At 46.4% G+C, this 27947-nt stretch overlaps 1 protein-coding gene across 1 annotated transcript in view; it reads left to right on the top strand.

Moving 5' to 3' along the window:
- Window positions 1-27947, top strand: part of KIF15 (kinesin family member 15) — a 1036090-nt gene that overhangs the window by 874830 nt on the left and 133313 nt on the right. The window contains 1 exon segment of the mRNA XM_030209299.1: window positions 41-133. Within this exon segment, the coding sequence (XP_030065159.1) occupies window positions 41-133 (93 nt within the window).

Below are 27947 nucleotides of genomic sequence, written 5' to 3'. Positions count from 1 at the left end.
CATATATATGTCTAATCTTTTTTTTTAATTGCTGAACTAGAGGAAAGAAGAGTGTGAAAAGACAAACCAGTATGAAGAGAAAATGAGACAAGCTGGTTCAATAATGAATTCAACTGTAGCAATTCTTCCACAGGTAGCTCTAATTGTACAAGTCCTACAAAATGTTACATCAGATTATTGATATACCCAGGGGAATGTTTGATAACTTGGTTTTTGTTTTGCTTCCTTTGTGTTGACAGGGAATTTGCTTATATTGTAATGAGAAGAATTGTTCACTCTGTTTCATTCATAACTAATGCACATTTGCTGTGGCACAAAAATCCTAATTGTGTACACACATGCTCACATTCAGAAGTGTTGCCCTGGAGCTTCTTGAGACCTACAGTTTTAAGGCTGGCTCTATAGCCACAATTTGTGAAGAAATTCTCATATCCACCAGCCACCTAGCTATTTGCATTCCTAATGATTGAATTGTCTACTACAATGGTCATTCTAACTCTATGGCCATTGTAGTAGACACTCAAGTGCACACCTGAGACAAATCAGTGCAAAAGGAGATTGAATCACCTTGAGAGCAGGTCCTGCCACAGGATCATATCCTGCTAAACCAAGGTAATGTTCTCCGTTCAGATGATCACCTTCAAGGCAGAACAGAAGCTGCCAGATTAGTGATACTTTTATATTATGTCTCTGAAGGTCTCTTCTGTACTTCTCTCTGCTTCAGATCCTCCAAGTCTGAGTGCACACACAAAATCTCTCACCAAATAGTAGATAACACATATGGCACTTAGTGCAAAGACCGGATTGCCCCATCTTTCTGCTAGACTGCTGTCTGCATCTTATAGTATTATTGGTGAATTGTTTAATTATTTAAAGTTGCTAAGAAAATGGGGATATTTAATAAACTTAATGGGGTAAAAATTCAGCTGGCAATGGTGAGTGTTTTTTAAGCTGCTAGTGGATTAATTCCCTGATATTCTATGCCAGGCCATTCCGGGCACCAGCACATATCTGGATATGTGCAGACTGCCAGTATTCAGCCCTTAACTGAATAGGTGAAACTGGACAAAGATAAGTCTGTTTTATCTGATCTGATTTTCCTGATTGCCTTATGTGTTTGTGTTGAATATTGGCACTTAACAGCATAAGTGCTAAGTGCCTACTTTGTCCTTGAACTGCTCACAACTTAGCCCGTTTCAGTTTATGCGGTTAGATGGAATATTCAGCTACACTATCTGGTTAAGTAGTGCTGAATATCAATGGATAACCCTACACAGGCAATATTGACTCCAGTATTATTTTAGCTATATTTTCTTTTTATTTTGTTTCTCAATGATATGTAAAAGATCTAGAACTAATCTATTGTTAAGGGTTAATCACTTGCTGAGGAAAATACCCTATTTAAGACCTGTGTTGAAAAACTTTTCTCCTATTTTAACTTTTTTAAAGTTCAGATTGAGCCTGGGGTGGGTGGGAATCAAACCAAATGCTTATATGTAAGCTATTGCTGAGCTGTTGCAGGTCCTATTTCAGCACTCCTTGCTCATAGAAATGAGAATGGGCTGAGATTGAGACTCTTCACAGAGGCTGATTAGATTATTTGTGCAAATAGAGTAATTTGTATTCATTTCATCTGTCAACTTACTTTGCTTTACGTCCAGCGGTTATGCCCCACAACGAAGCCCAAAACCAGGACTTCAGTTGCATCTTGGTAGCTTTCTGTGCTGCTCACAGTACCATGAATCAGATATGTAGGGTAACTTGTAGTGGTCCATTACATTTCTGACACACCACCATTACGTCTCAAGCCTGTCTGTTTTTAACTGTTACCTTTGTCTCACAAATGCAGACACGTGCATGGCTGCTACTTGTCTCTGTCCTTTTTATATAAATAATTATATGGTGTTCCTTAGCGTCATCAGCAGATGAATCCAGATACTTGTGGGTTGTGACCACCTACCAGCAGGTGGAGATAGAGAGCACTGAATTAAACTCTGCCTTATAGGATGGTATGCTCCTTGGTCAGTCAGTATATCTCCAGGAGGCGGATGGACGGTCTCGCATGAGCTCCTGGTCTCATCTGTTGCCAGCTCCCATTCTGAGTCTCTCAGTTCAGTAGAGCTTTGGGGTGTGTGGGTGAACGGTGCCGACTTTACGGGGTACACCTGGTTACCCCAGGACCCCTCCCCCACCCTTTTGTCCTCTCTTGCCCTGCCTCCAGTCTCCTTCCTCCATCTGGTGAGAAAAAATAAAAAGCCCTTAAAGAATGGTTTTGGAGTTGCAGTTACTGTTCTCCATGGGCTCCAGGAGGGATACTGGTGCTCCCAGTATCAGGGCTAATGGTGGAGAGGGTAGCAGCTTCTTCAGATTACAAAACATGGCTGACAGGCTGCCCGTTGGCTCCCTGGGGTGAGCGTTGGGTTTTTTCTTCTCCCCTTATCCCTCCTTTCTGCTGTGGCATTTATTTGTTTTGCTGTGGGGATTGTGCACTACTCTCGAGGTGGTAGTGGTGAGTGGTGTCAGCTGTTTCAGCTACTGGTTGTGTGGGCTCATCTGAGGTGTACACTGCCGCTCTGGGAGGGCCTTGTTCTTTCCGACGCAAAGGGAGTGCGAGTTCATTTTCCCCTCGTGTGTTGGCGGCCATTTTCTGATCATACTGTATGGTTCCTTCCTATCACTAAAACAGGGAAGATAGGGTATCCTGATAGTGAGGTTGCAAAAGAGACCGTTTTAGATCAGGTATCCTTAAATAAAAATCAGACAAAAGATTGCAAATTAATACTGTCAAGTACTGAGCATGATGTAAATAGGAACAACAAACATAGTCTGACATGTCTATATGCGAATACCAGGAGCCTAAGAAATAAGAAGGGAGAGTTAGAATATATTGCACTAAATGAAAAATTAGATATAATAGGCATCTCTGAGACCTGGTGGAAGGAGGATAACCAGTGGGACACTGTCATACTGGGGTACAAATTATATTGTAGTGATAGGGTGGATTGAATTGGTGGAGGGGGTAGCACTGTATATTAACGAGAGCCTTGAATCAAATAGATTGAAAATTGTGCAGGAAACAAAATACATCTTGGAATCACTGTGGATTGAAATTCCATGTGTAAAGGGAGAAAAGGATAGTGATAGGAGTCCGCCTCGCCAGGATGAACAGACGGATGCAGAAATGTTAAAGGAAATTAGAGAGACAAACAAACTGGGCAACACAATAATAATGGGTGATTTCAATTACCCTGATATTGACTGGGTAAATGTAATATCGGGGCACGCTAGGGAGGTAAAATTCCTTGATTAGATCAAGGACAGCTTTATGGAGCAGCTGGTACAGGAGCCAACGAGAGAAGGAAAATTATAGACCTAGTCCTTAGTGGAGCGCATGATCTGGTGCGGGAGGTAATGGTGCTGGGGCCGCTTGATAACAGTGATCATAATATGATCGGATTTGGTACTAGCTTTGAAGTAAGTTTACATTGGAAATCAAATACGTTAGCGTTTAACTTTTAAAAAGGAGACCGATCAAATGAGAAGAACGGTGAAAAAAAAAACTTAGAGTAGCGGCTGCGAGGGTCAAAAATTTACATCAGGCGTGGATGCTGTTCAAAAACACCATCCTGGAAGCCCAGGCCAAATATATTCCACATATTAAAAAAGGAGGACGGAAGACCAAATGACAGCCGGTGAGGTGAAGGAAGCTATTAGAGCTAAAAGAAAATCCTTCAGAAAATGGAAGAAGGAACCGACTGAAAATAATAAGGAAGAGCATAAGGAATGTCAAGTCAAATGCAAAGCGCTGATAAGGAAGGCTAAGAGGGACTTCGAAAAAAAGATTGCGTTGGAGGCAAAAACACATAGTAAAAATTTTTTTAGGTATATGAAAAGCGGGAAGCCGACAAAAGAATCGGTGGGAATTCTAGATGACCGAGGGGTAAAAGGGGCGATCAGGGAAGACAAAGCTGTAGCGGAGAGATTAAATGAATTCTTTGCTTCAGTCTTCACCGAGGAAGATTTGGGTGGGGTACCGGTGCCAGAAATGGTATTCGAAGCTGACGAGTTGGAAAAACTTAATGAATTCTCTGTAAACCTGGAGGATGTAATGGGGCAGTTCTACAAACTGAAGAGTAGCAAATCTCCTGGACCGGATGGTATTCATCCCAGAGTACTGATAGAACTGAAAAATGAGCTTGCGGAGCTATTAGTAATATGTAATTTATCCTTAAAATTGAGCGTGGTACCGGAAGATTGGAGGGTGACCAGTGTAACGCCGATTTTTTTTAAAAGGTTCCAGAGGAGATCCGGGAAATTATAGACCGGTGAGTCTGACGTCTGTGCCGGGCAAAATGATAGAGACTATTATAAAGAACAAAATTACACAGCGTATTCAAAAGCATGGATTAATGAGACAAAGTCAACATGGATTTAGTGAAGGGAAATCTTGCCTCACCAATCTACTACATTTCTTTGAAGGGGTGAACAAACGTGGATAAAGGTGAGCCGGTTGATATTGTGTATCTGGATTTCCAGAAGTCGTTTGACAAAGTACCTCATGAAAGGCTACAGAGGAAATTGGAGAGTCATGGGATAGGAGGTAGTGTTCTATTGTGGATGAAAAACTGGTTAAAAGATAGAAAACAGAGAGTAGGGTTAAATGGTCAGTATTCTCAATGGAGAAGGGTAGTTATTGGGGTTCCCCAGGAGTGTGTGCTGGGACCGCTGCTTTTTAACATATTTATAAATGACCTAGAGATGGGCGTAACTAGTGAGGTAATTAAATTTGCTGATGACACTAAGTTATTCAAAGTCGTTAAATCGAGGAAGGATTGTGAAAAATTACAAGAGGACTTTATGAGACTGGGAGTCTAAATGGCAGATGACGTTGGGTGCAAGTGCAAAGTGATGCATGTGGGAAAGAGGAACCGAAATTATAGCTACGTTAGGAGTCATGGACCAAGAAGGGGATCTAGGTGTCGTCGTTGATGATACGTTGAAACCTTCTGCTCAGTGTGCTGCTGCGGCTAACAAAGCAAATAGAATGTTAGGTATTATTAGGAAAGGAAAACAAAAATGAGGATGTTATAATGCCTTTGTATCGCTCCATGATGTGACCGCACCTCGAATATCATGTTCAATTCTGGTCGCCACATCTCAAAAAAGATACAGTGGAATTAGAAAAGGTGCAGAGAAGGGCGACGAAAATGATAAAGGGGATGGGACGACTTCCCTATGAGGAAAGACTAAAGCGCCTAGGGCTCTTCAGCTTGGAGAAAAGGCGGCTGAGGGGAGATATGATAGAGATCTATAAAATAATGAGTGGAGTTGAGCGGGTAGATGTGAAGTGTCTGTTTACGCTTTCCAAAAATACTAGGACTAGGGGGCATGCGATGAAGCTACAATGTAGTAAATTTAAAACGAATCAGAGAAAATCTTTCTTCATTCAACGTGTAATTAAACTCTGGAATTTGTTGCCAGAGAATGTGGTAAAGGCGGTTAGCTTATTGGAGTTTAAAAAAGGTTTGGAAGGCTTCCTAAAGGAAAAGTTCATAGACCATTATTTAAGTACTTGGGGAAAATCCACTATTCTGGTATAAGCAGTATAAAATGTTTTGTACATTTTTGGGATCTTGCCAGGTATTTGTGACCTGGATTGGCCACTGTTGGAAACAGGATGCTGGACGATGGACCTTTGGTCTTTCCAAGTATGGCAATACTTATGTACAGCAATACTTATATATGAATATGCTTGCCTGGCGGGATGCTTCTTCGCTTCCCGATATGCAATGATATGGGATTTTTCTCAGATGGGTTAAGAGCTTTCTTTTCCCTCTGAGTCTGAAAAAAAAATAAAAATTGCAAGGCACACAGGGAGCCCATTCGAGTTGAGCTTCGGACACTGGCTGTTTTCCACAGTTTCCTGTGCCATTCCTGCCTTTTGGGTTCTTCTCTCCTGTCCTGCCTTGCAGAGAAGAGAGGCCATTTGGCTCTGTTGAGCGGTAGCTACTCCCTCTCTCTACTTATTTGGAGCGGATTCTGTGGGCTGACTATTCTGTTGGGGCTGAGAGGTCTTTGAGTACAGGGTGCCTGTGAGCTGGGGACCCGATGACCCTCCTCCTGTCCAGCCCTTGATATAGGAGGGGAGTTTCCCTGAGTTTGCAAGCCCCTTCTATGGTGAGCACTAGGCAGTTGCCTAATCTCTGTGAAGGTGCGGGGCTTACTTTTAGCGCAGGATGTCTCCCCAGGCTATCCCTATACCAGTGACATGGAGGACTGTGGGGCATTTGGTTTTCTTCTGCTTACACAGTTGGGTCACCCATATTTCTTATGGCTCATGAGCAGCCTTTGGGCAGTGCTTCTGGAGACAGAGTTCCTAGAAGAAGTTTCTTTTGGGGGCCTTGGGTACTCTTCCCTTTTGGTAGGGACTTTTGAGTCTCCGCCTGTTTGGCCGGTAGACAGCTCATTTAGGATTTAACAAAAAAATCTCCCCCAAATTCCATGCAGTGTCCCCCATTGTGTGTGGACCTTTCTCGCCACATATCTTTTACCTGTGGCGGTGCAGGCCTTTCTTTCCAAGAGACATGTTGACTCTGGCTGCAGGTCTCTGCGGACGCATGGTCCTTTCTTCTGGTGGAGAGTTAAGTGGAGCTTGTGTTCCACGCTATTTCGGTTGACCTAGAGGGGTATCTTCATATTTAGTGCAGCTGCCTAAGCCCCTGGAGCACTGGGATTGTTTCCCACTGCTGATCTGTGTGCCTTTCTCTAGGGTCCCGGATACCTACTGATTGTTTTTTCGGGAAGGTACTGTTTAAACCCCCCCTCTCTAGACCTCCAGGGAACCCCTCTGGGGTGGGGAACCCCTCTCCACGGGGGCAGAGTTTTGACACGGAGGCGCAGAGGGGGTGGCAGAAGGCGCAGTTCAAACCTAAGTCCCAGGACCTCGGCTTTCTGGTTTCTGGGATCTAAGTGAATCTTTGGCCATCTATTCTCCCACATAATGTACTGGAGTTTAAAAGATAATCTACTTATGTGAATACCAGTGTTAAATGAGACAGAAAGGTTAACACAGAGACTAGAGAATGTTGTGATAGAAATAGTCTTTATTCTCACCAATTGAAACTTCAAGCTGGTACACACATCAGTCAGATTCTGAGTTCAACCGACCGTAGCTTCGCCCTCAGACTGGCGTCGGGGAAGGACTCCGGTTTCAACCCAGATTTACATTTCTTATATAGTATTTGTTGCCCATACAATTCAATGGAGAGACACTTTTTTTCTTTTTTTTTTTTTTTCATCTGTGAATCATACTTAACCGCAGGTCAGGTGCCCACCTACCCCCCCCCCCCCCCCCCTTCCTGATATTTCTTAATAACGTCAATTTCCGGACTTGTAAACATCTTTCCTAATATAGAGAGATCAGTTTTATATCTTGTGATTCTAGGTGCCATCTTAGCTGCAGCAGACTCCATTTTCTGAACCAAACTTTTTAGGATTTTAGCCATTAATTCCTTGATCTTGGCTTTTGCACTGCTTTTGAATGTCACACTAAATTCTATTAAGGCTTATCAAGCAGCCCTGCTTCTGCAGGCGCTCAGCAACAAGGCCATCATCAGATTTTCAGGCCTAGTCAGTGCTTTTCAGCAGTTTAAGCTATGTAACTCAGCCCACCACTATTCCAGTGGATGGGTCTCAAGCTGGGACACATATTAACAGTACCTAGCCCTTGCCAGTGGGTCACAGGTGCCTGGCTAGTGGGTGCATTTCTTCCGACAGAGCATGTTTTCTTCCCTCTCTTGTCTGATTAGCTTTGGCCCTCAGGTCATGGCATGGCTAAGAGCGCAGACAGTGCACTCCTGAGCTGATATTTGGCTGTCTCGAATTTCAACAACGGTTCTGCTCAAGGCTCTTGTTCCTGGTGCAGCCGAGGCATTTGCATGCCAGCTTCAGACTCCACTGTGTCGAGCATTCTGGCTTCATTCACTGCTGTTTCAGCAGTGCCACTCTCTGGAAGTTGCAGGGTCTCTACATGCTTCCATTATTCTTTTATACCCTTTCATAATCTTGGACTACTAGACCTTTAAAGAGCTCTTCCTAGGTATGGGTTGAGCTTATTTGGTATCTGCAACTAACTGCAAGGGCATACGGGGTCCAGAGGTCCCTGGGGTACTTATTTCCGCTCCTTGCCATCAATAGTGTATCTTGGAATATTCGGTTATTTTCTGCTGCACTGTCTGGCTCCAGGTCAATCCCTTACGCAGCCATGCCGGCCAGTTCTTGGACTCGGCTGCGGCAGTCACTCCTTGTCACTCTCAGAATATGGTTGGCTCTAAATTAGCCATTGGACAATGGTGGGGGCCTCCAGAAACATACTTGTCTGAAGCAAACTTCTGTTTGCAGAGGATCTGGAGTGGTTGGTTTTGTACCTGGGGAACTTCAGGTTTCAGAGTTTGCTAAAGAACAAGCTTTTTGCTGGTCTCGGCTTAGTTTTGTGAGGCCAGGTGCTGCAGCTCTGACACATCTGCTGGCAAGGTTCCTGCTTCTTTAGACAAACTGCCTTTCGTGCTGTCAGAAAGCACTAGCTTTTCACAGCCAACTCTGCCTGTGGTAGGTCTCGTTTCAATTCTCAGGTGTCATAATGGTAGGAAAGGGATGGTGAATAAGACCGAAAATAATATAATGCCTTTATATCGCTCTGTGGTGCAACCATACCTTGAGTATTGCATTCAGTTCTGGTTGCCGTATCTCAAAAAAGATATAGCGGAATTAGAAAAAGTTCAAAGAGCGACCAAAATGATAAAGGGAATGGAACTCCTTTCGTATGAGGAAAGGCTAAAGAGGTTAGGGCTCTTCAACTTGGAAAGGCGGTTAGCTTGGCAGAGTTTAAAAAGGGGCTGGACGGTTTCCTAAAGGACAAGTCCATAGACCGCTACTAAATGGACTTGGGAAAAATCCACAATTTCGGGAATAACATGTATGTTTCAACACTTTTTTTATTGATGATTCACCAAAGAAACCATACTCATACAGTTCCATGGTTGACACTTAAATTAACATTTCAAACACATTTGCAGGTGTAATAATTCCTATCAAATTTTCATTTTTCACCCACCTCCTTGCCGACCCCTCCTTTCAACAATCTTTAATCCAAAACATTAAACAGATTGCTGCAAATCTAGAATTCCCTTGCTCCAACTCTATACACCTAATACAACTAACTCTAAATGCCCACTAATTCTGTGAGATCCCTTTTACCTCCCTCCCTCTCTCTCGCCACTATCCCACTAAACGACCCACTAACTTCAACCCTCCCCAACTACCCCTTTCCCTTTTGCCCCCCTCCCCCCCTCTTTCCCTAATCCCGGAGGATCACACAATCTTTTCACAAGTTCAGAATTTGACTTTTGTTTTGTGACGTGTTTCCCAGAATGGGGCCCATCTTTCTTGCAGGTGTTGAAGTTCTATTAACGGGCGATTATGTATGGCTATGCGCTCAATACGCAGCAGCCAAATCATTTCGGGAATAATATGTATAAAATGTTTTGTACATTTGGGTAGCTTGCCAGGTGCCCTTGACCTGGATTGGCCGCTGTCGGGGACAGGATGCTGGGCTCGATGGACCTTTGGTCTTTTCCCAGTATGGCATTACTTATGTACTTATGAAAAGAGATGGATGAGGGGAGATATGATTGAGGTGTATAAAATCCTGAGTGGTGTAGAACAAGTAGAAGTAAATTGATTTTTTTTTCTACTTGTTCCAAAAGTACAAAGACTAGGGGACACTCGAAGTTACATGGAAATACTTTTAAAAGGAGGAAATATGTTTTCACTCAACGAATAATTAAGCTCTGGAACTCTTTGCTGGAGGATGTGGTAACAGTGGTTAGTGTATCTGGGTTTAAAAAAAAAATTGGACAAATTCCTGGAGGAACAGTCCTTAGTCTGCTATTGAAACAGATATGGGGAAGTGACTGCTTGCCTCATGTTTGGTAGCATGGAATGTTGCTGCTAATTGAGTTTCTGCCAGGTACTTGTGACCTGGCTTGGCCACTGTTTGGAAAGCAGGATACTGGGCTAGATGGACCATTGGTCTGACCCAGTATGGCTATGCATGTCCTTATTTCTCTCCAGTTCCGTGAGGAGTGGATCAGCCTGACCTCAGGCCTTTGGGTCTTGGAAATCCTATAGCAGTGTTTCACACTGGAGGTCCGTTCCACTCAGTCTTTCTTTTTCTTGGAATCTCTATATAGGCTGCAGCCCAAATTTTCAGCTGTTCCAGCCTCCTTGTAAGCACTTCTTTTAGGCACCGTCTCTCCCAAGGGCGCTTGGGGGACAGGAAGTGTGCTGTTTTGTTTTAGTTCCCATGAAAGGACTTTCCTTCTGCCTGGGGTCCACAGAGTGTTCAAGGTTATCCATTTCACAATGGGAATGTTGCAGCCTGTAGTAGCTTCACTCCAACTGGTGGAGTTTCTACCCTCTCTGGAGCACATGGATGCGTGCTTTCTTGTTCCCATTTCGTCTTCCCTCAGAAGATTTCTGGCAGTTACCATCCTTGGACACCGTTCGCAATTTCTGACAGTTTCACCTTTTCCATGTCGCCAAGGACATGCTCTTTCCAGGTCGGTGTAGTAGCAGCCCCTTCTTCACGAGAATGACTTTCACGTTCATCTATTTCTTACAATTGACTGATATACAACTCTTCCTCTCAGGAAGGTTTGCAAGTTTCTTCCCAACTGGTTTCTCTTCTTCAGTCCTTTGAATTGGGGAGTGATTCTACTGAGAATCAGTTGTTTCCTACTCTTGATATGTCTGGGTGGGATATTCAGCAGAGGCTTCCTGTTAGCATTAGCAGATGATTCACTCCCAAGTCTGGTTTTCTTTTCTCTGCCTGGAGTCTGGAATTTTGTTTCAGTGCTAGGCACAATAGCCTTTATCTTGGGCAGTATTCCATGGCCCAGATTCCATATCAGGTCACTTCAGTGGGCTCTTCTCAGTTGGGGATTTTCATTTCTCTGGGATTCTCCAGGCTACTGGAGGACTCAGTAGGCCCTTCTTCTGACAATCCAGAAGTTCTCTTTTTTGCTGCAGATGGTGTCTTTCATATTTCTTAGGCCTTCCAAACTCCTGGAGAATTCAGCACGTCCTTATTCGGATAATTCTGCAGTTCTCTATACTATTACTGTTTGGCCCTCGAGTTCAGGTCCTTTCAGTTTGGCGTACAAACTGTGGGTCAGGATGGCAAAGTTGATGATCCAAATGCGGCAATATCCAGCGGCTCCGAGGAGTGCCCGTAGTTCCTTCTTATTTGCAGGAATGGGTTGGTTGCGGATAGCTTGGGTTCGGGGGATACCGAGCCTCCGGGTTCCTTCTCGGAGGCGGAAACCCAGGTATTCGACTTCGATCTCGCATATCTGGGCCTTTTTCTGGCTGGCTCGGTACCCCTGGGCTTCCAGGGTCTTCAAGAGGTAGAGGGTAGCTTCAGCACATTCGGTGAACGTTTCACGGGCCACCAACAGGTCGTCCACGTATTGAACGACCGGCCCATACTCGTCCTGATACGTCTTCAGGTCCTGAGCGAGTTGGTCGCCGAAGAGGGTGGGGGAGTTCTTGAATCCCTGGGGGAGTCGTGTCCAGGTAAACTGCTGCTTATTACCAGTCTGTAAGTCTTCCCACGTGAAGGCAAACAATTTCTGGCTGTCGGCGGCAAGGGGGATGGAGAAGAAGGCGTCCTTCAAATCAATGACACTGTACCACTTGGTCTGGGCTGGCACTTGGGCGAGAATGGAATAAGGGTTCGGTACGAGGGCAACTATGTCGGCTACCTGGTTGTTGACCTTTCTCAAGTCTTGGACGGGCCTATACTCCGACGTTCCTGGCTTCTTCACGGGCAATAATGGGGTGTTCCAAGCAGATCTGACAGGTCTCAGGACCCCGTGCTGAAGGAGTTTCTGTAGGTGTTTTTGCATGCTATGCCGGGCTGCATAAGGGATGTGATATTGTCCTTGGTTGACAACTTGGGCATTTGGTTTGAGTTCGATCCAGAGGGGGATGGCGTTGACGGCTAACCCACCAGGGTTCACCTCCGCCCATACGTTGGGCACCTCTTCCATTAGGTCCCTTCTCTGTTGTGCGAAAGGGGTGTCCTGGTAATAGCGGCCGTCGTCAGGGCCTGCAATAAGGGGGGCATATAGTCTCCATTCCTCCCGCACCGGGCAGAGGAGCGTCACTGGGTGGTCTTCGAAATGGGCTTCCACTTCGCCCGTTGGTTTGAACTTCAGGGTGGCTTGGAGTTTACACAGTAGGTCACGGCCAATCAGGGGGACGAGGCACTCGGGGATATGGATGAACTGGTGAGACACCATCGTCCCACCGATCTGGACTTGGCGTTCCCTGAGGAGGGGGGCTGTAAGCGATTTTCCAGAAGCACCGATAATTGGTATGGTTTCTTTTGTGGCCGGGGCGATGGCTGTGGTGATGACAGAACGTTGGGCCCCCGTGTCTAGGAGGGCCTTCATCAATTGCGTCCCCACGCGGATCTCCACCAGAGGGTCAGTGGGGACTCTGCCCTCCCGGTCCCTTCATGCCGTATGGTCCCGGGTGGCGTCCAGAGCCATCTGCCATTCCTGCTGTTCGGCCCGTTCCCGGCCGCGGCCCCGTCCTCGTTGTCCTTGTCTGGGGGCCTTTGGGTGGTCGGTATCTTCCCCCCCTCTCTGTTGGTCACGCGGTTTCTCCGGACAATCCGCCCACCAGTGCCCTTCCTCCCGACAGTTTGCGCATTGGTTGCGTCCTAAGGGGGACCGTGTTCCTCTCCCCCCTCGGCCTCTACCTCTGCCCCGTGGCCTGGACCCTAAACGTTCTTCCAGCACTGTGGCCAACACATCCGCATTCTCGCGCATCCGCCTGGTGGACTCCTTCCGGGCTTCGGCCTTCTCTTCTTGGTCGCGGTATCCGAACACGCGATCAGCTATGGCCTTCAGTTGGCTGATGCCCATCCCTTCAAATCCTTCGGTTCTCTGGAGTTTCCTCCGTATGTCGGGTGCTGACTGGCTAACAAAACTCATGACCACTGTGGAGACGTTTTTAGGGTCCTCGGGGTTTATTGGACTATGTCTCCTGAATGCATCCATAAGGCGCTCAAGGAAGTCCCCCGGACTTTCATTCTTCTGTTGAACTATATTGTGAATTTTTCCCATATTTGTAATTTTCTGTTTTCCCTTCTTGAGGGCCGCCAGATATGCCTGTTGGTACCGGCGAATGACGGCCTGTCCTTCCTCGGTCCGGTAGTCCCATGCAGGGACCGCGGTAGGGGCTTCTGTATCTAGGATGGCCTGTACGTTAGCATTTCCCGGGTTGGCGTCTCGGATCGCTTGTTCCATATTTTGCTGTAGGAGGCGGCGTTCTTCAGTGGTCAGGATGTGGGCGCTCAACTGCCTGAGGTCGGCCCACGTGGGATTATAACTGTAAATGATGCCTTCTACCAGTTCTATCAGTTGTTCGGGTTTCTGATCGTAAGATGGTCCGTGCAGCTTCCAGTTATATAGGTCAGCGCTGGAGAAGGGGACGTGGCTGTAGACGGTCGACTGAATGGGCTGAGCATCGGCCACTGGGTTAGGGGTGTAGGTCGTAGACTGCCGGACCGGGTATAGGTTAGTCACTTCTGTCCTCCGGGAAGCCGGAAGTGTACTTCTCGGACTCGACTGGGGGTATCGGGTAACGGCTTTCACTACTCTGTGACTCTTCCTGTTAGTTGTGGGGTCCGGGGTTATAGCGTCTCCAGTATCCGACTCGGACTCGGAGGCCTCAGCGTCATCCGGGCCATCCGACAAGTCCGCGAGGTCGGGGTATAGGGGAACATATGGAGGAGGCGCCACATCATCCTCGTAGGTTTCCGTGGTAACAAGAACTGGGGCCTTAGGGGGCACCTTTTCGGGCGGGCCCTGAGCTTTCCCTCGGCCTTTCATGGGTGGTCTAGGTTTGGGAAGCGCACTGGTAGCACGGGGCGTGGCCTTACTATTCTTGGCGGTAGTACGGGGCGTGGCCTCTGGGGCTCTGACGGAAGGGGCGGTGGGCGTTATAGGGGCGGTTCCCCTGGCCTCCGGAACGGCAGCGACTGCCGGAGTTTGGAGAGCGAAGGCCGGGGTTCGTTTGGCTCCCCGCCCCTTCCTCTGTTTTATCACCATAAGGGCGGCCTTCTCTACCTTATGTTGGGCCCAGTCGGGCGGGTCTCGGACAACGCTTAACCACACCTCAATGTAGGGGATGTCCTCTGGGCACCCGGGGTTTCCCCCAACTATAACAATATTCATGATCGCCGCCACCTTCTCATACTCAAATGACCCTTCCGGGGGCCATTCGGCAATTCCTAATCCGGGCCACATAAATTGACATCGCTGTATCATCCCGGCCCTACTGCATTTATCTTGGTCGAACACTTCGCTAAAGTGTTCCGTCATTAAGTCTAGCGGTGTGGAACCACCCCCGCCCATCCTAACCTGAGTGCCAAAGGATAGGAGACAGACGAAGGGGAGAGGGATGGTGGAGGAGTAAGGGGTCTCGTTCCACCGGACACAGAAGGGTCAACACTCGGCCTGACCAGGACGTGGTCGCCCAGCCTGGAACTGCAGGCCCAATCACACAACTTTCGCACACAACAAGAAACCCTCCCGTACGGTTTCTTCGCCCAAGCCTAGTGAGGTTCCGGGACCTAGTCCGTATTAGTCACTGGCTAAGAGGGTGATCAATCCTCTTCTTCGGCCCTTTACCGAGCCGGTCACTACGTTGAGTATACTCGCCTGTCCGTCGTCCCAGCAGGCCGCGCCGTCGTACGCGTCTCTCCGGAGAGAAAAAAGAAAAATGAGAAAGCTGCTTTGTCGGAGCCACACAGTCCCACTTTCAGCCGGCCGGAATTGATCGGCCCTCCCGCCGTGAAGTGGACGCTGAAGTCAGCGGTGGCCACTAACCACTTTCCCGGTCGGGGGAGTCGGTGAACCGATCCGCCTGCAGTGGGAAGGGGAAAGAATATAATCCGATTTCCCTTTCTACTCCTGTCCCATCTGGGGTGCCAATGTAACGGGTCCGAAAATCAGGAGGCGAAAGACAAATTGGTTCCAAAACAAAACAGCTTTTTATTGCTAGCAAATTCACACAGCCCCGAGTACAATCTCAGAATACTGCGTGCCGAGCGTCATCTGACCCTCGTTCTTATACAGATTAATAGTCATGCGCATAAAACGCATCACACGTCATACACACACATGCGCAGTACAGGCACATGCGCAATACATTAGTAGTTCTGTAGTTCTCACAGAGAAAAGATACGTCAGTTTCATAGCTTTCATAGAAATTGTTACTTTGCAAGAAATGTAACTTATTGCAGTGTTCCAGCACATCTACACAATACAGCCTCTATGCAGGGATCACGAGACTGCGCTGGCAGAGCCAGCTGCCTTTCATACAATCCTAAACTGCTGACTACTACAATTTGTTATCTGGCTGCTGGTTAACAATTACATACTACTAGTGAAAGTCTAAACTGCACAGGTTTTGGTCTTAGTCTAGGCTCATTATATGTAAGGCACAAAAAGGTCCAGTGCATTGATCAAGTTTGGCTAAAAGGCCAAAAGCAGAGGTAGAGTCCATAAGTATAAGTCCATCAGTAGGCACAAAACATGAAGTTGTTCTGGTGGTCAGTAGTATTAGTAGTATTCACAGTATTCAAGTAGTATCCGGCGTTCCACCCCTTCATTACTACTATTACTAAACAGTGAAGAGACAGTCCCTGTGTCACCCTGTCTGTTGTAAGACTTCACACAGTATCAAAATGCCTCTGGATTGTAGTCGTGCCAGCCGAGGAAACTAACTGTGCTCAGCTCACAACATAAACAGAGTGAACGTAAAATAAAACATCATCCTTAAAAAAGAATACCGGATAAATGCATAAGGTGAATATGAATTCCTGTGAATGGAATCAATTTGATTTACAATAAATCCAGATACTACTCCCTTATATATAACAATAAATTTTTTATTTAAGTGGAATGGAATTATTTGACTGTACTGGTAAACAGAAAGAAATACTCTTCAGTTAGACTGTACAGGATTAGACTAGTAGAACTGCTGACTCCCTACTGGATCCAGTATACACTCTCATTTCTTTACTAACCAAACATTTAGTTTCTTGACCAAGTTACAAGTAAGTATAACACTTCAAAGATTTCCAACTCAAAATAGGAATGTTTCTTAGGTGTATCTCATTTAAACATTTTTATAAACTTCTTTCCTACAGGCTTACTTACAAGGTAAATAACTATCCAAAATCTTTCAAATCTTAGTCTTATAGTGGTATAATTATTCTAATTGGATTTCTCCTTCTTCCTTTATTTTCAAAATTAAATCTCAGTTCACTTGTGTGGTAAACAGGAGTTTCAGAAAAAGTGTGGGAATTGTCTCTCTCTCTCTCTCTCCCTCAATTTCCTGTATTCTGTTGGTTTACTTTTCTCTCACAGTACTTAGCTGAGGAAAAAACTTCAAGTTGCTGTCTTCAAGAGATCTCTCCTTTAGAAGTTGTCTTCCACCGATTCTTCTTCCTAAATTTAATCTAAAAATAAAAGGAGAGAGTCTACCTCCCTGCTGTATGTGAGTCTTTAGATCAGCCTGCCTGAAACTGGAACCGGGACTGAGTGCTAAACTATGAAAAAATAAAATAAATTGAATTTCCTCAGTTCTGATTTCCTAAGTAGCTTTGTTATAACTTTATCCTGACTATATAAAGAGCAACTCTTTTTTTTTTTTTTCCAAGCTGCTGAGATCTTGAAGCCCACTGCTGGATCTCATCCACACGCACACATTCACCCTACTTTTTCTTATAATCTGCTAAGGCACTGAGTTGGCCATTGTAACTAACAATCTATCTCAATAACCTATTATATCATTTCCCTTAACCTTATCTCAACCCTCTATAAAGTTACAGACCTTCAGAATTTCAAACCCTTTCAGAAATAAATATTTTTCTTTAAATGTTTAATGATTTCTGATCTTTACTATTAGGACCAAATCAACTTGGAAACTCACAATCCTTTCCTCAGGAGAGAGAACTAAAACTTTAAAATCTATTACAAACCTCTCCTCAATTTCCTGTTTTAAACTTCAACCAAGTCAGTCACTCTTTTAATATATCAGTCAAATTTTATCAAACAATTCTTTCTTTCAACTCTTTTACAAACGGAGCTACCAGATTGCAGGTTCTGTCTCAGTCAGATCTTCAGTTGCTCTTCCTCTCTGTTACCGGCAGGGTTGCCAGATTTCAATAATTTTCCCAGCCTCAAACCACCCCCTGCCCCCGACGTCATCGGCTCCACCCCTGCTGTCATCAGCTCCACCCCTGCCGCCACCAACCCCGCCTCCCCCGTCATCAGCCCCGCCCCCGACATCATTAACCACCCACCCCCGACATCATTGACCAAGCCCCTGACGTCATTAACCACTCCCCTGCTGGGCGAAAAACCGCAGCTGGCCGAAAAAAAAAACGCCCGGCCAAAATAAAATCAGCCCAAAAAACTGCAACCCGCAGCGCTGAAAAATTTCCCATAGCGGGTCGCGGAAAACCGCCCATCTGGCAACTTTGGTTACCGGGCAGATTTTCTAACAGGAGCTGATCATTCAATCAGAGAGCTCTATTTGAATGCAGATTAACATACAGACACTCTAATGGAAATGTTTAGTCAAAAACACTAGATAAATCCTTCGTTTTTGGATCAAACTTTTTATCAGAGCCATGCCCTAACATTAAGGCTATAAACATTTCCATCAGTTTTTACCCATAAATATGCAAATGAGAACCTCCCAAAAATGGACTAATTTGCATATGGCTTGAGTAAATTTGAGTACATAGCATACCAATCCCATTTCCTAGCACTTAAATTCTGCAATTAGATTTAATGCAAATACTTTTAAAACTTATTTTTAGCACTTTTAAATTTCAGGTGGCAGTGCAGGTCTCCTTGGTATGAATTGCTCATGTGCAGGAATTCATCTTAGCTAAATATCTCCCTGACAACCGAGGACACCTCCAGCCAACCCCCCCTGCTCTCCCAGCAGTAAGGTAAACAAATTAAACCAATTTCTACAACTAGTTACACCTGCTGACAGAGCTTACAATCTAATTAGGACAGACAAACAGGACAAATGAGGGATAAGGGAATTACTAAGGTGGGAATGATAAAACATGGGTACTAAACAAGTAAGGTTTAGGAGTTAAAAGCAACATCAAAAGGTGGGATTTTAGGGGATCCAAGATGGCTTTGGAGTAGGAAGACGTGTCCTGAGGCCCTCCAAAGATAAGCAAGCAAAAAAATGTGAATGTGAGCCCATACTTACTCCCTGAGAGAGCTGTGATAGTGTGTTAAGATGAGAGAGGCAGTGGATAGCCAGGAGGAGCGAAGTTGAAGGGACTGGCAGCTGTGGAAGGGAGAGACAGCCCGTGCCAGCACGAGGCGGGAGCAGCGGACCGGCGAGTCCGCGAGCGTGGTGATTCCGCTGTGGATGGGAGAGAGAACCTGAGCCTGTGCGAGGCAGGAGCGGAGGGCTGGCAAGGCTGTGAGCATAGTGCTACGGATGGGAGAGAGAGCCCGCGACTGCACATGGCGGGAGCGGCGGACAGGCGAGTCAGTGAGCGAGGTGCTGCAGCTGTGGAAGGGCGGGTGAGGTGTCCTTTAAGTGGCAGGAGTGGAAGCTGGTGAACAGGAAGGGAGCCGCAGCGGAGACTGGGAGCTGTGATGAGCGGAGACAACTGAGGGCTGGTGCAGGACGTTTTCGGAGACTTGGGGCCCGGAGGTGGTGGTGGCTAACTACGGAGTGGAGGGGGAGGCCCAGTCTGGATGGCAGAGCACAGAAACAAGGAGAATTGCACTGTTGGGTAACAACAGAGCAACTTAGAAAATAATACTAAAGGCAGCCGTTTTTGTGGCTATTGTGACTCATGGCCTCCTCTCCCCTGTGGAGGGGTTTGAACTGTTGACACAGAGAGCGGGCAGGCTGAGTGGAAAAAGAGGAAGAGATTGACAAAGACAGAAATAACTCTGTGGGGTGCCTGCTGAGCATGGACTGAGTTGACAGTTTAAGTATAGAGTTCAGTTGGGAGATTGCATAGAGTGAGTGAATTGGATAAAATTAAGTGGCTTCCTGAATTGTGTATTGAAGGAGAAAGGCCCCGGAGATATACCACCAAAGAAAGGATTGGAGCGATTCTGTTTTTCAACAGTGCAAGGAAAAATATCTCCAGTGGCGTCGGCGGGGACAGAGCGGAGCAAGGATGGCGGCGAGTCCGGCAGTGGCTGTGGAAGAGCATGTTGAGGAAGGCACTGAGCCTGGTGAAGTCGTGAAAAGATAGATGGTGGCCTGGTTTCAGGATCTGAAGGCTGACTTGGCAGGGGTCAGACAGGATATACAAACTGCCCTGAGAGAAATCGGGGATGAAATTCACGATCTGGGAACGCGTGTCGGTGAGGTGGAAGAGGGGATGGAGACTCTCAAGCAAGATGTGGGAAACCTACACAAAGTGGTGAATGAGGACACTCGGGAATTACAACAACTCAGGGAGCAGGTGGAGGACCTGGAGAATAGGTCACGCCGTAATAACCTGCGATTTAGAGAAATTCCTGATTCTGATATATTTAATAATTGCGAAGCAGTGATTCTGGAATTGTGTGGGTTCATTTTGTATGGGGAGGATTGGGGGCCAATTACCGGACCTTGGAATTCAGAGAGCGCATAGAGTGGCTGGTCCGCATCGGGATGCCCGTCTGAAGGACATAGTGGTATGTTTTGCTGATTTTCCCATGAAGGAGAAGATCTTGACCAAAGCAAGGCAGCAAAAAGAAATCATTTGGAAAAATTGTAAGATTGGAGTGTTCCAAGACTTGGCCTGGACTACGTTGCAAAAACGTTTATCCTTCAGAGAAGTCACAACCTACATGAGGTCAAAGGGGGTCCGGTATAAGTGGCTTTTCCCATTTGGGATGTGGCTATCAGTGGATGGTAAACCGTGGAAAGTCAAGACCCCGAAGAGGCAAGGGCAACATTGTGCTCGTTGGGATGCAGAGATGTGCCCGTTCAGACGGAGTTGCGGGAGATCATTAGGGAACCTAGAGTGGATTTGGCATGGCAGAAGGTGGTGGAGCAGAGAAAAACTTCTAACAAGCAAGCTACTTGATCATGGATTTGAGTGGACTGGTGGTGAACAGCTTGAATCAGTGGGGAAGTTGGGTGGAGGAATCTGATTACATGAATGTAAGGGTTGTGGGTGACATAGGGTGCTGGGAGGAATAGGGACTAGTGTTGGAAAGGTTAAAGTTTGGGAGGGGTGTGAATTCCTTATGGGCTGGCTGATTTATCGACACACAAATCAGCTGAAGGGGAGGATGGGGGAGGGGATGGGATAAGTTGAAGCAGAGGAGGGTGAGTCTGGAGCAGTGGGGGGAGGGGAGGGGTGGTAGGGGACAAGGGTGATACGTTGTTGGTGGGCACATGGAATGTGGTAGGGGGGATTTTAATATTGCCCCTGATGCAATGTTAGATCATTCGAAGGGAGGAGGGCAGCAGAGTGGTCCTGGGAGGAAAGCATTGTTGCAATTTTTGAAGGGGTTGGAAGTGGTGGATTGTTGGAGGTTACTGCATGGAGTGTAGCGGGATTATACTTTTTACTCACATGCTGCTCAGACGTATTCTCGGATAGATGGGCTATGGGTGCATCGTAATGGATGGCATATGGTGGGGGCTGCTGAGATAGAGACCATTTGCATTTCTGATCATGCACCAATGTGGATCAAATTATTGGAGGTGGGTAGCTGCAGGAGAAAGGGAGTTTGGAGAGAATATTTGCTTGGGGATGAGAGAGTGCGGGAGGATATACAACGCACTATTCAGGAATTTCGAGGTTTTAATGATAATGGGGAGGTAAATGATGGGGTGTTATGGGATGTGTTGAAAGCAGTGGTGAGTGGTTTTTTGATTAAGTGGGGGGCACGTAAGAAAAGGGGAAAAGGCCATTGTTATTGACTGTACAAAAGAGACTATTGTATTTAGAACAGATGCACAAGAGGAACCCTTCACCGCAGGTATGGGCCGATCTAAAACAAGTGAGAGGAGAACTTGCACAATTACAGATGGCAGAGGTGGTTTTTATGAGAACAAAACTTAAGCAACAATATTTTGAATTTGGTAATAAATCAAGTGCAATGTTGGCCCGTTATTTGCGGGTGCGGAGGCTGTTTTCTTATTCAGAAGTTGAGGGATAAGGGTGGAAGATGGCACTACACTGACTTAGATATAGGAAAGTGTTTTATGGAATATTATCAAAAACTTTATAGTACATCTGGAGAGCAGCAGAGGGTAGATATGGCGCGGTTTTTGGATCCGATTCCTTTGCCATGTTTGGATGAATCTGAAAGAGTTCAGCTTGGGGGAGCCCATTAGGCTAGGGGAACTTCAAGGGGTGATAAGAAGATTCCCGAATGGTAAAGCGCCTGGTCTAGATGGATACTCGGTGCAGTTTTATAAATGCTTTGTGGGGGAGGTGGGTGACCTCTTGGTGTGAGTGGGAAATGGTGCTTTGGAGGGTGGGCTCCCGATAACTGTCTGAGGCAGGGATAACGGTTTTGCCCAAACCCGGGAAAAAACTGGTGGTTTGTGGGACCTATAGACCTATTTCACTTTTGAATATGGATGCGAAGATATTGGTGAAGGTCTTGGCTAATAGGCTGGCTAGGGTGTTACCGAAGTTGGTGCATATTGATCAATCGGGATTTATCCCGAGAAGACAGGTAGGAGATAACATCAGGCATACACTTCATTTGATATGGGAGGCGCAAAGGTCCCGGGACAGTACAGGTTTATTGGCCATAGATGCAAAAAAGGCTTTTGATCGGGTGAGATGGGGGTTTTTGCGTGAAGTGATGAATCATATGGGTTTAGGGGATAATTTGGGGATGTGGTTGGCAGCTACAGTGGTGGAAATAAGTATTTGATCCCTTGCTGATTTTGTAAGTTTGCCCACTGACAAAGACATGAGCAGCCCATAATTGAAGGGTAGGTTATTGGTAACAGTGAGAGATAGCACATCACAAATTAAATCCGGAAAATCACATTGTGGAAAGTATATGAATTTATTTGCATTCTGCAGAGGGAAATAAGTATTTAATCCCTCTGGCAAACAAGACCTAATACTTGGTGGCAAAACCCTTGTTGGCAAGCACAGCGGTCAGACGTCTTCTGTAGTTGATGATGAGGTTTGCACACATGTCAGGAGGAATTTTGGTCCACTCCTCTTTGCAGATCATCTCTAAATCATTAAGAGTTCTGGGCTGTCGCTTGGCAACTCGCAGCTTCAGCTCCCTCCATAAGTTTTCAATGGGATTAAGGTCTGGTGACTGGCTAGGCCACTCCATGACCCTAATGTGCTTCTTCCTGAGCCACTCCTTTGTTGCCTTGGCTGTATGTTTTGGGTCATTGTCGTGCTGGAAGACCCAGCCACGACCCATTTTTAAGGCCCTGGCGGAGGGAAGGAGGTTGTCACTCAGAATTGTACGGTACATGGCCCCATCCATTCTCCCATTGATGCGGTGAAGTAGTCCTGTGCCCTTAGCAGAGAAACACCCCCAAAACATAACATTTCCACCTCCATGCTTGACAGTGGGGACGGTGTTCTTTGGGTCATAGGCAGCATTTCTCTTCCTCCAAACACGGCGAGTTGAGTTCATGCCAAAGAGCTCAATTTTTGTCTCATCTGACCACAGCACCTTCTCCCAATCACTCTCGGCATCATCCAGGTGTTCACTGGCAAACTTCAGACGGGCCGTCACATGTGCCTTCCGGAGCAGGGGGACCTTGCGGGCACTGCAGGATTGCAATCCGTTATGTCGTAATGTGTTACCAATGGTTTTCGTGGTGACAGTGGTCCCAGCTGCCTTGAGATCATTGACAAGTTCCCCCCTTGTAGTTGTAGGCTGATTTCTAACCTTCCTCATGATCAAGGATACCCCACGAGGTGAGATTTTGCGTGGAGCCCCAGATCTTTGTCGATTGACAGTCATTTTGTACTTCTTCCATTTTCTTACTATGGCACCAACAGTTGTCTCCTTCTCGCCCAGCGTCTTACTGATGGTTTTGTAGCCCATTCCAGCCTTGTGCAGGTGTATGATCTTGTCCCTGACATCCTTAGACAGCTCCTTGCTCTTGGCCATTTTGTAGAGGTTAGAGTCTGACTGATTCACTGAGTCTGTGGACAGGTGTCTTTCATACAGGTGACCATTGCCGACAGCTGTCTGTCATGCAGGTAACGAGTTGATTTGGAGCATCTACCTGGTCTGTAGGGGCCTAGATCTCTTACTGGTTGGTGGGGGATCAAATACTTATTTCCCTCTGCAGAATGCAAATAAATTCATATACTTTCCACAATGTGATTTTCCGGATTTAATTTGTGATGTGCTATCTCTCACTGTTACCAATAACCTACCCTTCAATTATGGGCTGCTCATGTCTTTGTCAGTGGGCAAACTTACAAAATCAGCAAGGGATCAAATACTTATTTCCACCACTGTATGTATGCTGCACCGAAGGCTTGCGTTAACGTGAATGGGGGATATACTCCTTTCTTCCCAATAGGTAGAGGGACAAGGCAGGGATGCCCTTTGTCGCCACTCCTTTTTGCTCTGTACATGGCGGTGTTGATACGGCAGCATCCAGATTTTTGGGGGGATGGAACATTGAATTGCGTTGTTTGCAGATGATGTGTTACTTTATGTGGTGGATCCGGAGCGGACAATACCTGTGGTTTGGGGGACTTTTGAGGAATTTGAACGGTACGCTGGGCTAAGAGTTAATATGGACAAGAGTGAAATATTGGGGATTTCGTTGCAACAGGGAGAAATAAGTAGATGGAGAGCAAGGTTTGCGTTTAAGTGGGCCAAGCATCATATTAGGTACTTAGGGATTCAGATTCCTAGGGTTTTGGGTGGGGTATATAGTCTCAATTACTGGAAGATAATAGATCAAATTCGGGGGGAGTTGTCCCGATGGAAGGGACTGTGGCTTTCATGGTGGGGACGAATGGCAGTGGTGAAAATGAATGTGTTGCCTAGATTATTTTTTTTTTCAGGCGCTTCCAGTTGAGGTTCCAAAACGGTTATTAAAACAATTGCAGGGTTTGGTGGGACAGTTTATATGGTGGGGTAGGCATCCTCGTTTGGCTAGATGGGTGTTATGGGGAGCTCCCGAGAGGGGGGGGGGGGGTAGAGCAGTACCTAATCTCGAATGGTACTATATGGCTACTCAATTGAGGATGATTATAGATTTGGAGAGGGGGATAATACCTGCTAGTCAGTTGGAGCAATCGTATAGCCAGCACAGGCCGATGAGCTCCTACTTATGGACTACTGAAGGAATGGGAGTGGTTCTGGCAGGGATATCAAATCCGTATATGCGGCACTTGATGGAGGTGTGGGGAGGAGTGAGGAGGAAATGGGGGCAGTTAGGTGGGGTGTCGACACTGGCACACTTGAGATGGGAGCCAAGATTTGGGGTAGGGAGAGGAAATGTTAGTTTTGTAAGGTGGGAACAGGCGGGGATTGTGAATTTTCGGGCAGTGTTGCAGGGGGGGAGGGTGAAGAGTTTTGAAACGTTGTGCTCTATGTAAATTACCGCTTTTCTGATCAGGAGTGGGAAACTATTTGTGGGGAGGTGCTTTGTGGGGGAGGTGGGTGACCTCTTGGTGCGAGTGGGAAATGGTGCTTTGGAGGGTAGTGGGCTCCTGATAACTATGTCTGAGGCAGGGATAGAGGTTTTGCCCAAACCCGGGAAAGAACTGGTGGTTCTTGATGTCTTGGTGCAGGAAAATGCATATAAAGTTCTATCTAGATAGTATTACACACCGGAGAGATTGAAGAAGATGTACCCTGGTGCATCAGATCTGTGTTGGAGGTGTGGTTCACAAAAGGGGTCTTTTTTGCATATATGGTGGGTGTGTTCTGGGGTGATACCTTTTTGGCAAGATGTTATGAAAGCATTAGTGAAATTAATTGAAGCATCATTGTTATGCAGCCCTATGGTGTGTCTCATGGGATTATACAATGAGAGGTAATCTTGGGAGGAGTGGAAATGGATGCGTTGGGGGCTGTCAGCTGCTAAGTGCCTTATAGCGCAATACTGGAAGAGGGTGGATCCCCCAACATTGAGTGATTGGAAATGCAAATTAGGTCAGTTAATGCAAATGGAGAGATTAACGGCTCACCGCAGAGATGGGGTATGGGGACATCAGGGAAGATGGGCTCGCTTACAACAACAATTGGCAAGTATTTAGGTTAATGGAATTTATTAGAGGGGGAAGGGTTAGGGGGGAGTGGGGAGAGAGAGTGTCCCAAAGAACCATGAGGTGCTCCAATTGAGCGAGGATTGGAGAGGGTAAGAGGGAAGGGGGGGGGATGTTATATTATAGGAGTACAAGGTTTAGTAGGGTAGTGGTTGTTGTGTTTTGGTGAAGATCTTGTAATTTGTTGCAGTGGGTACATAGTAGTGGAGTACTTCTGAGCCCCTGTGTGGGCAAATGTGAACGAGATGTGCTCTTGTTATGAAGTTATGCAAAATAAAAATATTCTAAAGTGAAAAAAAAAGTGGGCTTTTAGCCTAGATTTGAAGACTGCCAGAGATGGAGCTTGATGTACATTCTCAGGAAGTCTATTCCAGGCATATGGTGCAGCAAGATAAAAGGAAGAGTCTGGAGTTAGCAGTGGAGGAGAAGGGTGCAGATAAGAGATATTTACCCAGTGAACAGAGTTCATAGGGAGGAGTGTAGGGAGAGTCAAGAGTGGAAAGGTACTGAGGAGCTGCAGAGTGAATGCACTTATAAGTCAATAAGAGGAGTTTGAACTGTATGCGGAAACAGATAGGGAGCCAATGAAGTGACTTGAGGAGAGGGCTAATATGAGCATAGTGACACTGGCGGAATATAAGTCATGCAGCAGAATTTTGAACAGATTGAAGGGGAGAGAGATGGCTTAGTGGGAGACCTGTGAGAAGCAAGTTGCAATAGTCAAAGCGAGAGGTGGTAAGAGTGTGGATAAGGGTTCTGGTAGTGTGCTCAGAAAGGAAAGGATGAATTTTGGTGATATTATAGAGAAAGAAATGATAAGTTTTTAGCAGTCTTGAATATGTGCGGAGAAGGAGAGAGAGGAGTCGAAGATGACCCCAAGGTTACGAGCTGAGGGAGGCTATCTGTGGCTTGCATTTTGCTAGAGCGGGCCTTAGCTGGGTGCATCAGCTTTCAGATTCTTCCAGGAGGCCGACAGTCCCTCTCCTGTCTGGTCAGATGTGGAGTTGGGGCAGCCGTGTCTGGCGGATTCCTTGTATGTCTTGATTCCGGCAGGGTCTAAGCAGGTGTCTTTGCCGGACACGGCCTGTCGTTTCCAGTGCTTGCGCCGCTGGGTGGCAGCTGCACCTTCATACGGAGGCTGGGCTAGCTCTCTCTTACGAGCAAGCTGGGGTTTTTTTGGTGAGGACCGTTCTGTTGGGGGATTTGAAGCCATCCTTGGACACCTTGACCCAGCACGGTGGTGAAATGGTTAGCACTCCCTTGTTGCTCCGACCGAAGCCTGGGGAAAAAAAATCTGACCAACATAACTCTCCAGTCACCTCCATCTAGAGCAGGGTACACGGTAGAAGTCGAGCAAGGGAGAAGAACCCAATGTGGAAGAAGATGATAGGGAGATACAAGACTACCCAGTGCGCCCCCACCCCTGCCAGGAAAAACCCAGAGGAGCATGCCAGAGCGAAGTCTGGAGTTCTGAAATCCAGCTTTGACCGAAACCTGGATTGCTGAACAAAACTAGGCTGCCCTAGACGAGAGCACTTGACATCCATAAAATGAGGGCGAGCCTGATCCAGCTATAAAGAATGCGGCATCTTCATGTGGACAAGCTTCCTCATTCTTTATTGCTGGGTCAGGCTCGCCCTCATGTTCAGCAATCAAGGTTTCGGTCAAAGCTGGATTTTGGAATTCCATACTTTGCTCTGGCGCGCCCTTCTGTGCTTTTCCTGGCAGGGGTGGGGCCGCACTGGTCTGTCTTGTTTTCCTCAGGTTGTGTCTCCCTGTCATCTCCTTCCATCTTGGGTTCTTCTTCCTTGCTTGACTTCTGCCGTGTACCCTGCTCTAGTTGGAGGTGACTGGTGAGTTATGTTGGTCAGATTTTTTTTTTCTTCCGAGCTTCGCTCGGAGCATCAAGGGAGTGCTAAGCATTTCACCACAGTGCTGGGTGAAGGAGGCTGTTGCGTCCATGTATTTTCTAGTGATACCCAGTTCCGGCCGTATTCTGGGCACCTTCCACAAAAGCTGTCATGTTGTCTGGGGCAGACGCACCTTTGTTTTCCTTAGAGGACCATGTAGGGTTTTGACATGGTCTTACTTGCAGTGTTCTCCTGTTTGGATGTTTCTGCTCGGTCAGATGCCTCTTTTGGGGTACTACTGTTATCTTCAGGTGCTTCCAGCATCTCCCCCCCCCCCCCCCCAAAAAAAAAAAAAAAAAAAAAGAAAAATTCTGGACTGCTTTGGTACGTCCCACAAGTATCTGGATTCATCTGCTGCTGATGCTAAGGAACAAAAAATTGTCGTACCTGATCATTTTCTTTCCTTTAGTCGCAGCAGATGATTCTAGAGGCCCACCCTGTTCCAGCGGTTCCTATTGTTTGGTTCTACCTGTTGGATCAGGTTGCTGCATTTTTTCGCTTTAGTGGGTCTACTGTTGTCTGTTTCCGTGTTGTCGGTTCTTGGTTCATCACTTTTCTCTGGAGGAAGGAGAAATGTTTAATTCTGTTTCCTTCTGCTTTGTTATGAACAATACTGAATGACCAAGGAGCATCCCATCCTATAAGGTAGAGTTCAGTTCAGTGCTCTCTATCTCCAC

The sequence above is a fragment of the Microcaecilia unicolor genome, chromosome 1 (genome assembly GCF_901765095.1).
Source record: "Microcaecilia unicolor chromosome 1, aMicUni1.1, whole genome shotgun sequence".
NCBI classification, from domain to species: Eukaryota; Metazoa; Chordata; class Amphibia; order Gymnophiona; family Siphonopidae; genus Microcaecilia; species Microcaecilia unicolor.
Note: the sequence above shows the minus strand (reverse complement) of the source record. Positions and strands in the feature narration are given on the sequence as shown.